The 15,213-nt window shown below is 41.3% G+C and overlaps 1 protein-coding gene across 2 annotated transcripts; it reads right to left on the bottom strand.

The window, feature by feature from the left end:
• Positions 1–1,914: 1,914 nt before the first annotated feature.
• Positions 1,915–13,716, bottom strand: C9H9orf152 (chromosome 9 C9orf152 homolog). Of its 2 annotated transcripts, none has more exons than XM_054658380.2 (2): positions 12,059–13,716; positions 1,915–10,587 (listed from the first exon to the last, which is right to left on the bottom strand). In XM_054658380.2, exon 2 carries the CDS (start codon positions 8,191–8,193, stop codon positions 6,646–6,648), a length of 1,548 nt encoding a protein of 515 aa, XP_054514355.1. In that variant the 5' UTR covers positions 8,194–10,587; positions 12,059–13,716; the 3' UTR covers positions 1,915–6,645. The 2 variants fall into 2 exon arrangements, with proteins under 2 accessions (XP_054514355.1, XP_054514357.1); XM_054658382.2 differs by having other exon boundaries at positions 1,915–10,274.
• Between the last annotated feature and the right edge of the window lie 1,497 nt (positions 13,717–15,213).

Raw genomic sequence — 15,213 nt, 5'->3', positions numbered from 1 at the left:
TCGCATCTCAAATTGTCATCCCCATGTGTCAGGGGAAGGACTTGTAATCCCCACGTGTACAGGGAGGGACGTGATTGGATCATGGAGGTGGATCCCCCCCACCATGCTGTTCTCGTGATAGTGAGTGAGTTCTCATCAGATCTGATGGTTTTATAAGCATCTGCCATTTCCCCTGCTTGCTCTCACTCCCTCCTGCTGCCTTGTGAGGAAGGTGCCTGCTTCTTGCCTTCCACCATGATTGTAAGTTTCCTGAGGCCTTCCCAGCCATGCAAAACTGTGAGTCAATTCAACCTCTTTCCTTTAAAAATTACCCAGTCTCAGGTATTTCTTTATAGCAGTGTGAAAACGGACAAATACAGATGAAATACCAAATTTTCTGTTATGATTATCTGAGGAAAAATCATAATGATTAATTTGAAGCACATTTTGTTTTGCTGCAAAGAATCTCATGCTGTCAAAAGGAGTAGGATCAGTTTCCAGAATCATTATCCAACAAACCTAGTGACACTCCAGAAGTTCTAACTTTTTGACCAGTTTGCTGATTTCATGGATATAATTTTCTCTATCTTGCAAGGTGCAGCCCAGAGTTACATTTGTTCCTTCTGAATTATGTATTTGATATGAATAATTCTCTTTTCTATCTCACTTTTACTTTGGCTCTGTGTCCCCACCCAAATCTCCTGTTGAATTATAATTCCCAATGTTGAGGGAGGGACCTGGTAAGAGGTGATTGGATCTTGGGGGTGGATTTCCCCCATGCTGTTCTCATGATAGTGAGTGAGTTTTCACAAGATCTGATGGCTTAAAAGTGTGTGGCACTTCCCCTCCTCACTCTCCTTCTCTCTCTTTCCTGCCACCATGTAAAGAAGGTGCTTGCTTCCCCTTCACCTTCCACCAGGATTGTAAGTTTCCTGGGGCCTCCAAGCCTCGCTTCCTGTTAAACCTGCGGAACTGTGAGTCAATTAAACTTCTTTTCTTCATAAATTACCCAGTCTCAGGTAGTTCTTTATAGCAGTATGAGAATGGACTAATACAGTAGCTAAAGAATCATTTACCAGATAATCTGAAGTTGCTAAGATTGAATCTGACTTGAAGTTCAAGTTGTGAATTTGATAAGAATAAATACCTGTTTCATTTTCATGAGTAGTCTTCATTCATAATTTACAATACCTTATTTCTGAACTTTACATGCTCAATAAAGTCTGAACTTTACATGCTCAATAAAGTCTGCTAGTTTTTATTGTTGCCAGTTAAAAAATTTTAAATAGCCTCTTATTTGAAAATTTTCTATTTTTCCCTTGCAGTTTGTTTCTCTTCTGATTCTATTTACTTATCTATTTATTTTCAAGATAGGGTCTCACTCTGTCACTCAGGCTGTAGTGCAGTGGCGCAATTACAGCTCACCGCAGCCTCAATCTCCCAGGCTCAAGCAATTCTCCCGCCTCAGCCTCTTGAGTAGCTGGGACTATGTGCCACCACACCTGGCTAGTTTTTAACATTTTTTTTTAAGAAATAAGGTCTCCTTATGTTGCCCAGGCTGGTCTTGAACTCCTGGGCTCAAGGGATCCTCCCTTGTCAGCCTCCCAAAATGCTGGAATTACAAGCATGAACCACTATGCCTGGCCATGAACTTTACTTTTATATTACCTATTTCTGTTATGGTCTTGACCTGTACTCATTTCAATGATCTAAAGGCTTAAATAATGATGTGTAGTTGTTTTCAAATATTCAAACTTTGAATATATTTTTATCTAAAAATGTAAATGTTAGAAAATAAAAAAATTATAATGGTCTCATATTTTCAAAAGTTACTTTTCTCTTTAAATATCCAAAACTGTCTTAAAATTAAAAAGTGAAAATATGAAGAAATTATTCAATAAAGCCAAAGATTGTAATTATTAAAAAACTAATCTTATGAAATATTTTCATAGAAAATAAAACTACTCAATTCTAGTATTCAATGTCTACCTACTTTCCAATGGAAAGAATTATGATTAGTAACACCATTCACATTACCTCTAGGTCTATATATTTATACACAAATTCAAGAGTAATATGAATTTTGTGATTTTTGCAAAATGTTCCTCAGCTGCTATGTGCAACTGTTGCAACACTATACTAATTTGTGAGTATCTCAGAACTGAGGACTGAAACACAAAGAAAAGCAAGTAAGTGGATTCTCTGGCATTATCAGGAAATGACATTTTGTAATATGAGTATAAACTGCTGGTAGGCTAAGAAGAGTCAACAAGTTAATTATTCTCTGCTCTTACCTATTTGATATGATTTGGCTGTGTCCCCACCCAAGTCTCATCTTGAATTGTAGCTTCCACAACTCCCACGTGTCATGGGAGGGACCCAGTGGGAGATAATTGAATCATGGGGGCAGTCTTTCCTGTGCTGTTCTCGTGATAGCGAATAAGTCTCACAAGATCTGATGATTTCATGAGGAGGAGTTCCCTTGCACAGGTTCTCTCTCTCTTTGCCTGCTGCCATCCACGTAAGATGCGACTTGCTCGTTTTTGTCTTCTGCCGTGATTGTGAGGCCTCGCCAGCCATGTGGAACTGTGAGTCCATTAAACCTCTTTTCTGTTTAAATTACCCAGTCTTGGGTATGGCTTTATTAGCAGTGTGAAAACAAACTAATGCACTATTGCTTCTTCCACTCAATTTCCTTCTGTACTCTGAAGTAATGCTCATCTCCCGCGTGGGCAGCAAATTGAATACCATTCACAGCTATGTTCGTTATATATTGCTATGTAACAAGTTCAAAACCATGGCTTATAATAGCAATGATTTATTAATTTTCTGAAAGTTGGCCGGATATGTTCTTTTGCTGGTTTCACTGAGGCTTATTCTAAGACATGCCTTTTGGTGAATTATTCATGTATTTCATTTGGGTATATGATACTCCAGTGAATTCTTGAAGTCAGTTTTAAAAATCTTTATATTATTACCTGTAGGTAATGATAGAATGGTGTAGGTTCTGTCTGCAAATTATTTATCATGTTTCAAGTATCAGTGTTCTAAGAATCACCTGGGGAGCTTATTTAAAATGCAGATCACTGGGTCCCACTCAAGACATTCTAATTATATAGATGAGGCCCAGGAACCTATATGTGTTAGAAGTTCAGATGACTACACTCTAAAAAATACTGGTCTACACCAGCACTCCCGCTTCAACTTCGCAGACACAGTCCAGGTCCTCCAGTTTCTTCCTTACTGCCTATGCTCCCCAATGATATCCCTGCCCTGGAGCACATAATCTAGCAATTTTCATGACCAATTGCTTATTTAAATCATCTGGAGAACTCTTAAAAAATTACTGATGCCTGGCCAGGCAGGGTGGCACACACTTGTAATCCTAGCTACACAGGAGGCTGAGGTTGGAGCACCACTTAAGCCCAGGAATTTGAGACTAGCCTGGACAACAAATCTAGACCCTATCTCAAAAAAATTTACTGATGTCTGTGCCTTATCCGTAGCAATTACATCAGACTCCCTGGAAGTGAGGCCCCAGCTACCAGGATAATTTTAAAGCAACTTGGTAGATTTGACTATGCAGCCAGAATTGAGAACAGCTGTTCTCATTCATCCACTGCCTCCAGTGGTCTTTCTTACTACACCCTAAAGTATTCTAAGGTTTCTTCTTTACTAGAGCATAGCTTCCCAGCCTGTATCCCAGGGAAGGGAAACAGGCTACAGGTGTGGTACAAAATATCAATTGGCCAGTGATCCAGGCTGCTCCTGGGCCTATCAGCTTCAGGTAAAAGCAGCTTCTCCTGAGGCTTCTTGGATGGTAGCCTGAGTTGGGCCAGGTTTGCCCATGTCCTCCACTGCCCACTGCAGACATGTTACCCACAGAGATGCAGAAGGAGAATGTTGCCCGGGTGTCCAGGAAGCTCAACCCAAGGTATGGCTGGTTGGGGAAGGGGGAATGCTGCAAGCTGGCGTACTGGTCCAAATTTCTGTCTTCACATGTATTTGATTCTTTTGCTCAATAATCACTGATGTGCCCTCTGTGTGGCTACAGGGTGATTGCTCTAACAGTGCATGTGCATTTTTAGAATTAGTTGCATTATCATTTTGAACAATTTGATGCCGGGAGTGGCAGCTCATGCCTGTAATCCCAGCACTTTGGGAGGGCTGAGGTGCACACCTGGAGTTCCAGCTACTGAGGGTTAGAGGGCCTGGCAGGGGAGTTTGAGGCAGGAGGATGGCTTGAGCCTGGAAGTTAGAGGCTGCAGTGAACCCTGATCACGCCCTTGCATTCCAGCCAGGATGACAGAGTAAAACTGTGTCTCAAAATACAATTTTAAAAAAGAAATAAAAATTTGATTGGAAGACATAAAATTGGATTTGAAATCTATCAGCATTATAACAGTAAATTTTAATACTACATTGGACAAAGAAAAAAACTCATGTTTCTTTTAAATAAAATTTTAGATTTTTTTTTTTATTATACTTTAAGTTTTAGGGTACATGTGCACAACGTGCAGGTTTGTTACATATGTATACACATGCCGTGTTGGTGTGCTGCACCCATTAACTCGTCAGTTAGGGTTAGGTATATCTCCTAATGCTATCCCTCCCCCCACCCCCAACCCCACAACAGGCCCCGGTGTGTGGTGTTCCCCTTCCTGTGTCCACGTGTTCTCATTGTTCAATTCCCACTTATGAGTGAGAACATGTGGTGTTTGGATTTTTTGTCCTCGTGATAGTTTGCTGAGAATGATGGTTTCCAGCTTCATCCATGTCCCTACAAAGGACATGAACTCATCATTTTTTATGGCTGCATAGTATTCCATGGTGTATATGTGCCACATTTTCTTAATCCAATCTATCATTGTTGGACATTTAGGTTGGTTCCAAGTCTTTGCTATTGTGAATAGTGCTGCAATAAACATACGTGTGCATGTGTCTTTATAGCAGCATGATTTATAATCTTTTGGGTATATACCCAGTAATGGGATGGCTGGGTCGAATGGTATTTCTAGTTCTAGATCCCTGAGGAATCGCCACACCGACTTCCACAATGGTTGAACTAGTTTACAGTCCCACCAACAGTGTAAAAGTGTTCCTATTTCTCCACATCCTCTCCAGCACCTGTTGTTTCCTGACTTTTTAATGATCGCCATTCTAACTGGTGTGAGATGGTAGCTCATTGTGGTTTTGATTTGCATTTCTCTGATGGCCAGTGATGATGAGCATTTTTTCACGTGTCTTTCGGCTGCATGAATGTCTTCTTTTGAGAAGTATCTGTTCATATCCTTCGCCCACTTGTTGATGGGGTTGTTTTTTTCTTGTAAATTTGTTTGAGTTCATTGTAGATTCTGGATATTAGCCCTCCATCAGATGAGTACATTGCAAAAATTTTCTCCCATTCTGTAGGTTGTCTGTTCACTCTGATGATAGTTTCTTTTGCTGTGCAGAAGCTCTTTAGTTTAATTAGATCCCATGTGTCAATTTTGGCTTTTGTTGCCATTGCTTTTGGTGTTTTAGATATGAAGTCCTTGCCCATGCCTGTGTCCTGAATGGTATTGCCTAGGTTTTCTTCTAGGGTTTTTATGGTTTTAGTTCTAACGTTTAAGTCTTTAATCCATCTTGAATTAATTTTTGTATAAGGTGTAAGGAAGGGATCCAGTTTCAGCTTTCTACATATGGCTAGCCAGTTTTCCCAGCACCATTTATTAAATAGGGAATCATTTCCCCATTTCTTGTTTTTGTCAGGTTTGTCAAAGATCAGATGCTTGTAGATATGCAGCATGATTTCTGAGGGCTCTGTTCTGTTCCATTGGTCTATATCTCTGTTTTGGTACCAGTACCATGCTGTTTTGGTTACTGTAGCCTTGCAGTAGAGTTTGAAGTCAGGTAGCATGATGCCTTCAGCTTTGTTCTTTTGGCTTAGGATTGACTTGGCAATGTGGGCTCTTTTTTGGTTCCATATGAACTTTAAAGCAGTTTTTTCCAATTCTGTGAAGAAAGTCATTGGTAGCTTGATGGGGATGGCATTGAATCTCTAAATTACCTTGGGCAGTATGGCCATTTTCACGATATTGATTGTTCCTACCCATGAGCATGGAATGTTCTTCCATTTGTTTGTGTCCTCTTTTATTTCATTGAGCAGTGGTTTGTAGTTCTCCTTGAAGAGGTCCTTCACATCCCTTGTAAGTTGGATTCCTAGGTATTTTATTCTCTTTGAAGCAATTGTGAATGGGAGTTCACTCATGATTTGGCTCTCTGTTTGTCTGTTATTGGTATATAAGAATGCTTGTGGTTTTTGCACATTGATTTTGTATCCTGAGACTTTGCTGAAGTTGCCTATCAGCTTAAGGAGATTTTGGGCTGAGACAATGGGGTTTTCTAGATATACAATCATGTCATCCGCAAACAGGGAGAATTTGACTTCCTCTTTTCCTAATTGAATACCCTTTATTTTCTTCTCCTGCCTGATTGCCCTGGCCAGAAGTTCCAACATTATGTTGAGTAGGAGCGGTGAGAGAGGGCATTTCTGTCTTGTGACAGTTTTCAAAGGGAATGCTTCCAGTTTTTGCCCATTCAGTATGATATTGGCTGTGGGTTTGTCACAGATAGCTCTTATTATTTTGAGATACGTCCCATCAATACCCAATTTATTGAGAGTTTTTAGCATGAAGGTTGTTGAATTTTGTCAAAGGCCTTTTCTGCATCTATTGAGATAATCATGTGGTTTTTGTTGCTGGTTCTGTTTATATGCTGGATTACGTTTATTGATTTGCATATGTTGAACCAGCCTTGCATCCCAGGGATGAAGCCCACTTGATCATGGTGGATAAGCTTTTTGGTGTGCTGCTGGATTCGGTTTGCCAGTATTTTATTGAGGATTTTTGCATCGATGTTTATCAGGGATATTGGTCTAAAATTCTCTCTTTTTGTTGTGTCTCTGCCAGGCTTTGGTATCAAGATGATGCTGGCCTCATAAAATGAGTTAGAGAGGATTCCCTTTTTTTCTATTGATTGGAATAGTTTCAGAAGGAATGGTACCAGCTCCAACTTGTACCTCTGGTAGAATTCGGCTGTGAATCCATCTGGTCCTGGACTTTTTTTGGTTGGTGAGCTATTAATTATTGCCTCAATTTCAGAGCCTGTTATTGGTCTATTCAGAGATTCAACTTCTTCCTGGTTTAGTCTTGGGAGGGTGTATGTGTCGAGGAATTTATCCATTTCTTCTAGATTTTCTAGTTTATTCGCATAGAGGTGTTTATAGTATTCTCTGATTGTAGTTTGTATTTCTGTGGGATTGGTGGTGATATCCCCTCTATCATGTTTTATTGCGTCTATTTGATTCTTCTCTCTTTTCTTCTTTATTAGTCTTGCTAGTGGTCTATCAATTTTGTTGATCTTTTCAAAAAACCAGCTCCTGGATTCATTGATTTTTTGAAGGGTTTTTTGTGTTTCTGTTTTCTTCAGTTCTGCTCTGATCTTAGTTATTTCTTGCCTTCTGCTAGCTTTTGAGTGTGTTTGCTCTTGCTTCTCTAGTTCTTTTAATTGTGATGTTAGGGTGTCAATTTTAGATCTTTCCTGCTTTCTCTTGTGGGCATTTAGTGCTATAAATTTCCCTTTACACACTGCTTTGAATGTGTCCCAGAGATTCTGGTATGTTGTGTCTTTGTTCTCGTTGGTTTCAAAGAACATCTTTATTTCTGCCTTCATTTCATTATGTACCCAGTAGTCATTCAGGAGCAGGTTGTTCAGTTTCCATGTAGTTGAGCGGTTTTGAGTGAGTTTCTTAATCCTGAGTTCTAGTTTGATTGCACTCTGGTCTGAGAGACAGTTTGTTATAATTTCTGTTCTTTTACATTTGCTGAGGAGTGCTTTACTTCCAACTGTGTGGTCAGTTTTGGAATAGGTGTGGTGTGGTGCTGAAAAGAATGTATATTCTGTTGATTTGGGGTGGAGAGTTCTGTAGATGTCTATTAGGTCCGCTTGGTGCAGAGCTGAGTTCAATTCCTGGGTATCCTTGTTAACTTTCTGTCTTGTTGATCTGTCTAATGTTGACAGTGGGGTGTTAAAGTCTCCCATTATTATTGTGTGGGAGTCTAAGTCTCTTTGTAGGTCACTAAGGACTTGCTTTATGAATCTGGGTGCTCCTGTATTGGGTGCATATATATTTAAGATAGTTAGCTCTCTTTGTTGAATTGATCCCTTTACCATTATGTAATGGCCTTGTCCCTTTTGATCTTTGTTGGTTTAAAGTCTGTTTTATCAGAGACTAGGATTGCAACCTCTGCCTTTTTTGTTTTCCATTTGCTTGGTAGATCTTCCTCCATCCCTTTATTTTGAGCCTATGTGTGTCTCTGCACGTGAGATGGGTTTCCTGAATACAGCACACTGGTGGGTCTTGACTCTTTATCCAATTTGCCAGTCTGTGTCTTTTAATTGGAGCATTTAGCCCATTTACATTTAAGGTTAATATCGTTATGTGTGAATTTGATCCTGTCATTATGATGTTAGCCGGTTATTTTGCTTGTTAGTTGATGCAGTTTCTTTCTAGCCTTGATGGTCTTTACAATTTGGCATGTTTTTGCAGTAGCTGGTACCAGTTGTTCCTTTCCATGTTTAGTGCTTCCTTCAGGAGCTCTTTTAGGGCAGGCCTGGTGGTGACAAAATCTCTCAGCATTTGCTTGTCTGTAAAGGATTTTATTTCTCCTTCACTTATGAAGCTTAGTTTGGCTGGATATGAAATTCTGGATTGAAAATTCTTTTCTTTAAGAATGTTGAATATTGACCCCCACTCTCTTCTGGCTTGTAGAGCTTCTGCCGACAGATCAGCTGTTAGTCTGCTGGGCTTCCCTTTGTGGGTAACCCGACTTTTCTCTCTGGCTGCCCTTAACATTTTTTCCTTCATTTCAACTTTGGTGAATCTGACAATTATGTGTCCTGGAGTTGCTCTGCTCGAGGAGTATCTTTTGGCATTCTCTGTATTTCCTGAATTTGAATGTTGGCCTGCCTTGCTAGATTGGGGAAGTTCTCCAGGATAATATCCTGCAGAGTGTTTTCCAACTTGGTTCCATTCTCCCCGTCACTTTCAGGTACATCAATCAGATATAGATTTGGTCTTTTCACATAGTCCGATATTTCTTGGAGGCTTTGTTCATTTCTTTTTATTCTTTTTTCTCTAAACTTCTCTTCTTGCCTCATTTCATTCATTTGATCTTCCATCACTGATACCCTTTCTTCCAGTTGATCGCATCGGCTACTGAGGCTTGTGCATTCATCACGTAGTTCTCGTGCCTTGGTTTTCAGCTCCATCAGGTCCTTTAAGGACTTCTCTGCATCGGTTATTCTCGTTAGCCATTCATCTAATTTTTTTTCAAGGTTTTTAACTTCTTTGCCATGGGTTCGAACTTCCTCCTTTAGCTCGGAGTAGTTTCATCGTCTGAAGCCTTCTTCTCTCAACTCGTCAAAGTCATTCTCCATCCAGCTTTGTTCCGTTGCTGGTGAGGAGCTGCGTTCCTTTGGAGAAGGAGAGGTGCTCTGATTTTTAGAGTTTCCAGTTTTTCTGCTCTGTTTTTTCCCCATCTTTGTGGTTTTATCTACCTTTGGTCTTGGATGATGGTGACGTACAGTTGGGGTTTTGGTGTGCATGTCCTATCTGTTTGTTAGTTTTCCTTCTAACAGTCAGAACCCTCAGCTGCAGGTCTGTTGGAGTTTGCTGGAAGTCCACTCCAGACCCTGTTTGCCTGGGTATCAGCAGCAGAGGGTGCAGAACAGTGGATATTGGTGAACAGCAAATGTTGCTGCCTGATCGTTCCTCTGGAAGTTTTGTCTCAGAGGAATACCCGGCCATGTGAGGTGTCAGTCTGCCCCTACTGGGGGGTGCCTCCCAGTTAGGCTACTCGGGGGCCAGGGATCCACTTGAGGAGGCAGTCTGTCCATTCTCAGATCTCAAGTTGCGTGCTGGGAGAACCACTACTGTCTTCAAAGCTGTCAGACAGGGACATCTAAGTCTGCAGAGGTTTCTGCTGCCTTTTGTTTGGCTATGCCCTTCCCCCAGAGGTGGAGTCTGCAGAGGCAGGCAGGCCTCCTTGAGCTGCAGTGGGCTCCAGCCAGTTCGAGCTTCCCGGCCGCTTTGTTTACCTACTCAAGCCTCGGCAATGGCAGGCGCGCCTCCTCCAGCCTCGCTGCTGCCTTGCAGTTTGACCTCAGATTGCTGTGCTAGCAATGAGCGAGGCTCCGTGGGCGTAGGACCCTCTGAGCCATGCACAGGATATAATCTCCTGGTGTGCCGTTTGCTAAGACCATCGGAAAAGCACGGTATTAGGGTGGGAGTGACCCGATTTTCCAGGTGCCCTCTGTCACCCCTTTCTTTGACTAGGAAAGGGAATTCCCTGACCCCTTGCGCTTCCCGGGTGAGGCAATGCCTTGCCCTGCTTCAGGTCACGCTCGGTATGCTGCACCCACTGTCCTGCACCCACTGTCCGACACTCCCCCAGTGAGATGAACCTAGTACCTCAGATGGAAATGCAGAAATCACCCGTCTTCTGCGTCGCTCATGCTGGGAGCTGTAGACTGGAGCTGTTCCTATTCAGCCATCTTGGCTTTTTCCTAGATGTTGGTTTAACAATCAGATGCTGGCTGTCAAAGTGTTTTAAATTTTTGCCACCTATTTGTGTGATTAAACTTTTCTTTTTTAAAAAATTATTATTAGGCTAGGTGCAGTGGCTCACGCCTGTAATCCCAGCACTTTGGGAGGCCGATCACGAGTTCAGGAGTTTGAGAGCAGCCTGGCCAACACAGTGAAACCCCGTCTCTACTAAAAATACAAAAAAATCTAGCCGGGCATGGTGGCATATGCCTGTAGCCCCAGCTACTTGGGAGGCTGAGGCAGGAGAATTGTTTGAACCCGGGAGGCAGAGGTTGCAGGGAGCTGAGATCACGCCATTGCACTTCAGCTTGGGCAACAGAGTGAGACTGTCTCAAAAACAAACAAACAAAAATTAAATTATTATTTATTTATTTTAACTTTTTTTGAGACAGGGTCTCACTCTGTTGCCTAGGCTGGAGTGCAGTGGTATGATCTCAGCTCACTACAACCTCAGCCTCCCAGGTTCAAGTGATTCTCCTGCCTCAGCCTTGCAAGTAGCTGGATTAAAGTTTTCTTTTATTGGTTATTAGTGAAAATACAAAGATAAAATTTTAAAGCTTGATTAGGAATTGTGTCTGGCATAAGCTATCATAAAAAATGATTATCATAAAAAGTGTTTTCAATGTTAAAAGCAATTATCTCCCTGACCTCAAAGTTTCAACAATATCAAAATTCAGAACTTCTGTTTACTTAACTCCACAAAGTGGGTGAAAAGACAAGTGCCACACTGAGAATATATTTGCAACCAAAAAGTCCATGAAGAACTGGTATCTACAATGGATAAAGAATGCCTACAAATCACTTAGTAAAGAATGGACAATTCAATAGGAAAGTGGGGACAAAGACTTAAACAGATCACAAAAGAGAAAATCTACATAATCAATAGCATATTGAAAATGTTCAGCATCACTAGTAGTTACAGAAATGTAAAATTAGGCTGGACACAGTGGCTCGTGTCTGTAATCCCAGCACTTTGGGAGGCCAAGGCAGGAGGATCACTTGAGGCCAGGAGTTTTAGACCAGCCTGGCCAACACATGAAACTCTGTCTCTACTAAGAATACCAAAAAAAAAAAAAAAAAAAAAAGCCACAATGGTGGTGCATGCCTGTAATCTGAGCTACTCGGGAGGCTGAGGCATGAGAATCACTTGAACCTGGGAGGTGGAGATTGCAGTGAACCAAGATTGCACCACTGCACTCCAGCCTAGGTGACACAGTGAGATTGTCTCGAAAAAATAAAAATAAAAAAAGAAAGAAATGCAAGATAAAACCAGGAAATATAATTACACATCTGCTAAATTTGATTTTATTTCATTTAAATTTAAGTCTAATGATACTATGGAGTATGTAGAATAGCAGGGACTCATTCCTATAAGTACTTGGGAAAAGTGGCATTATCTAGTAACATTGGTCAAATTTGTACTCTACTCACCGTATGTGGTTCCTGGACCAGCAGCATTGGAATCGTGGGCCTGTAGTCCCAGCTACTCGGGAAGCTGAGGCAGGAGAATTGCTTGAACCTGGGAGGTGGAGGTTGCAGTGAGCTGAGATCGCGTCACTGCACTCCAGCCTGGGCGACAGAGAGACTGTCTCAAAAATAAAATAAGATAAATAAATAAGTAAGTAAGTAAATAAAAAATGTGGAATCTCAGACCCTGCCTCAGACCTGCTAAATCAGAATGTCATGCACATGTTAATGTTTGAGAAGCACCGCCCCATGACCCAGAGATTTTACTCCAAACACATACCTTAAAGAAGCTCTTTCACACGTATTCCAGTGATGTGATCAAGTATGTTTGTGGCAGCATTTTTTTTTTGTAAATAAAAACTGAGGCTAACTCCAGTCTATTAGCAGCAGAATGGACAAACAAATTGTGGTGTAGCTATATAATGGAATACTCTGGATCGGAAAAACAAATGAACTACAATTATGCACATTAACACAGTGACACTCACAAGCATGGTGTTGAGTGCAAGAAGCAGATCACAGGATGACACCACTTACTTAGCATTCAAAACCAGGTGAATTGTCTTGTTTAGGATACACAAATATGGGCCAGGTGTGGTGGCTCATGCCTGTAATTCCAGTACTTTGGGAGGCCAAGGCAGGTGGATCACCTGAGGTCAGGAGTTCGAGACCAGCCTGACCAACATGATGAAACCCTGTCTGTACTAAAAATACAAAATTAGCTGGGCATGGTGGCACATGCCTGTAATCCCAGCTATTCAGGAGGCTGAGGCAGGAGAATCGCTTGAATTCGGGAGGTGGAGGTTGCGGTGAGCCGAGATCGTGCCATTGCATTTCAGCCTGGGCGACAGGAGTGCAACTCCGTCTCCAGGAAAAAAATAAAAGAAAGAAAGAAAAAAGAAAGAAGCAAGGGTATAATTATCACAAGAGCCATATGGGGTTATCTCTGGGCAGGTGGAGGAAGAAGGTATGATAGGTATACACTGGGGACTTTTAAGATATTGGCAATGTTCTGTTTCATAACCTGGGCGATCACTACACAGCTAGCCATTTTGTTGATATTTCTAAAATTGTGCATGTGTTTTATATATTCTTCTGTATTTCACAATTAAACATTTTTAGAGAAGTTACATTCATGAAAATGACCTTGAAGTTTCACACTAAAAAATTAGGTAAGATATTTTTGTGGAAGTTTTATACAAATTCAGGAGTTAACAGTCTCTGTAATGGTTTCCATTTGGTTTTTGTGTTAAAATGGTTTAAAGTAAAAATGTCATTTTTTCACTAAGCCACATACAGATGTTCCCAAATCCTTTCCACTGTAACCCAGTGGGGGGTTCAAATATTGTTTTCTTTGTGTGCCATGACATAAAACACATTGCGATGCAGGGAACAAGAGACCACATTATTTCCAAGGCGTTCAAGGCTCCAACCTTCCGTTGCAGCTTCATCTGGTGCTCTGCTTCAAATTCTAGCTGTTGGATTCCTGGCCTTCCTCCAAAGTAACTGCCATGCCATTAAGCTCATGCTTCTTCTGGATGACCACGAACAACTCTAGGGTAGTGTGCTATACCATACATTTTGCAGTATTCATGTAACAGAATACTCTTTTTGCCCCTCCTCTCCCCTCCCCTCCATTGCTGTGCCCTGCCCTCCCCTCCCCTCCCCTTGCCTCCCCTTCCTTCCTTTTCTCTTCTCTTCTCTTCTTTTTGAGACAGAGTCTCACTCTGTCGCCTAGGCTGAAGTGCAGTGGTGCAATCTTGGTCTCGGCTCACTGCAACCTCCGCCTCCTGGGTTCAAGCAGTTCTTTTGCCTCAGCCTCCTGAGTAGCTGGGATTACAGGTGCTCACCACCAAGCCCGGCTAATTTTTGTATTTTTAGTAGAGACAGGGTTTCACCATGTTGGTCAGGCTGGTCTCGAACTCCTGACCTCAGGTGATCTCCCCGCCTTGGCCCCCTAAAGTGCTGGGATTACAGGTGTGAGCCACCACACCCAGCCAATATTTGCCTTATTTTAATGACTAGTTAGTCTATATTCTATGGAACTATAAATCCTATATTTACCTTCATTACTTTATGTATTGACAAGTAAAAAGTGCTCACTAATATTTCTAGATTTATTAATATAAGTAATCCACTTTGGGGACAATAGAATTTATGTGACATTGAATTGTGCTGTGCAGTTACTGAGATTTTTTTTATAAAGTATGATCTTTAGTTAACTCTAATATCTTTACTATTTTAAATAGGTCATAATATATTCAAGTTATAAAGCATCTACTCTAAACACTTGTTCCATAACAAAGCAACAAAGTTTAGCATCTGTGAATTTTTTGGAGGTTGGCAGTAAACAGCTATGAAACGATATGAATGAGAAGAAACACCATGATATTTATGTTCGTCTCTTAAACTGCTTTTGAATCAAGAAATAAAAAGCATCTGTTAACTACCTTCTGCAACAATTAGGATGTTTGCCATCTCATGCTAAGAGACTATCAATGAATTTCATTGTGTTGACCACAATCACTGCCAGAGATGGGTGATCAGCTGGTCACCCATCATCTCCTGGCTATATTGCATATCCCTTAAACTGCTGGTTCTCAACTTTGAATGCACATCAGATAGTGTCCAGGCAACACCCAAGCCCATTTACAGCAAAATCTCTGGGACTGGAATCCCAACATCACTTTTGTTTTTGGAAAGCTCCCTAGTTGATTCTAAGTGCTGCCAAAATTTAGACCCATGCCCTTAACCTGAACAAACCCTCCCTCCCCGTCCCTTTCACAGTACCTGCTGGAAGTTTGCTTTGGATCAGGAATCGTTTCTGTATCTTTAATGTGTTCTTGGAACATCAACTCCTTCCTTAACAGAAATATCCTAAAGGCTCCCCCTCCCCTACACTTTACACTCCACATACCCAAGTCAGGAGGTGACTGGATTTTTTGCTTGCCTCCCCACCTAAGGCCCCTTCCAAACCACTTCTCCTTCTTGCAAAATCTCCTACTACTCTGAAACTCATTCATGAAGTTGTACCAACTTCCTACCTGCCTTACTGCTGCCATCTGCTATCAACCTCCTCACTCACTAAAGATGGTTCACTTCACAGACTTCTCTTTCCA

The sequence above is a fragment of the Pan troglodytes genome, chromosome 11, assembly GCF_028858775.2.
Source record: "Pan troglodytes isolate AG18354 chromosome 11, NHGRI_mPanTro3-v2.0_pri, whole genome shotgun sequence".
Taxonomy (NCBI): Eukaryota; Metazoa; Chordata; class Mammalia; order Primates; family Hominidae; genus Pan; species Pan troglodytes.
Note: the sequence above shows the minus strand (reverse complement) of the source record. Positions and strands in the feature narration are given on the sequence as shown.

Coding starts and splice junctions, on each gene's coding strand:
- C9H9orf152 (XM_054658380.2), bottom strand. CDS start 8,193: ATGGTAAAGGGATCAATTCAACAAAGAGAGCTAACTATCTTAAATATA.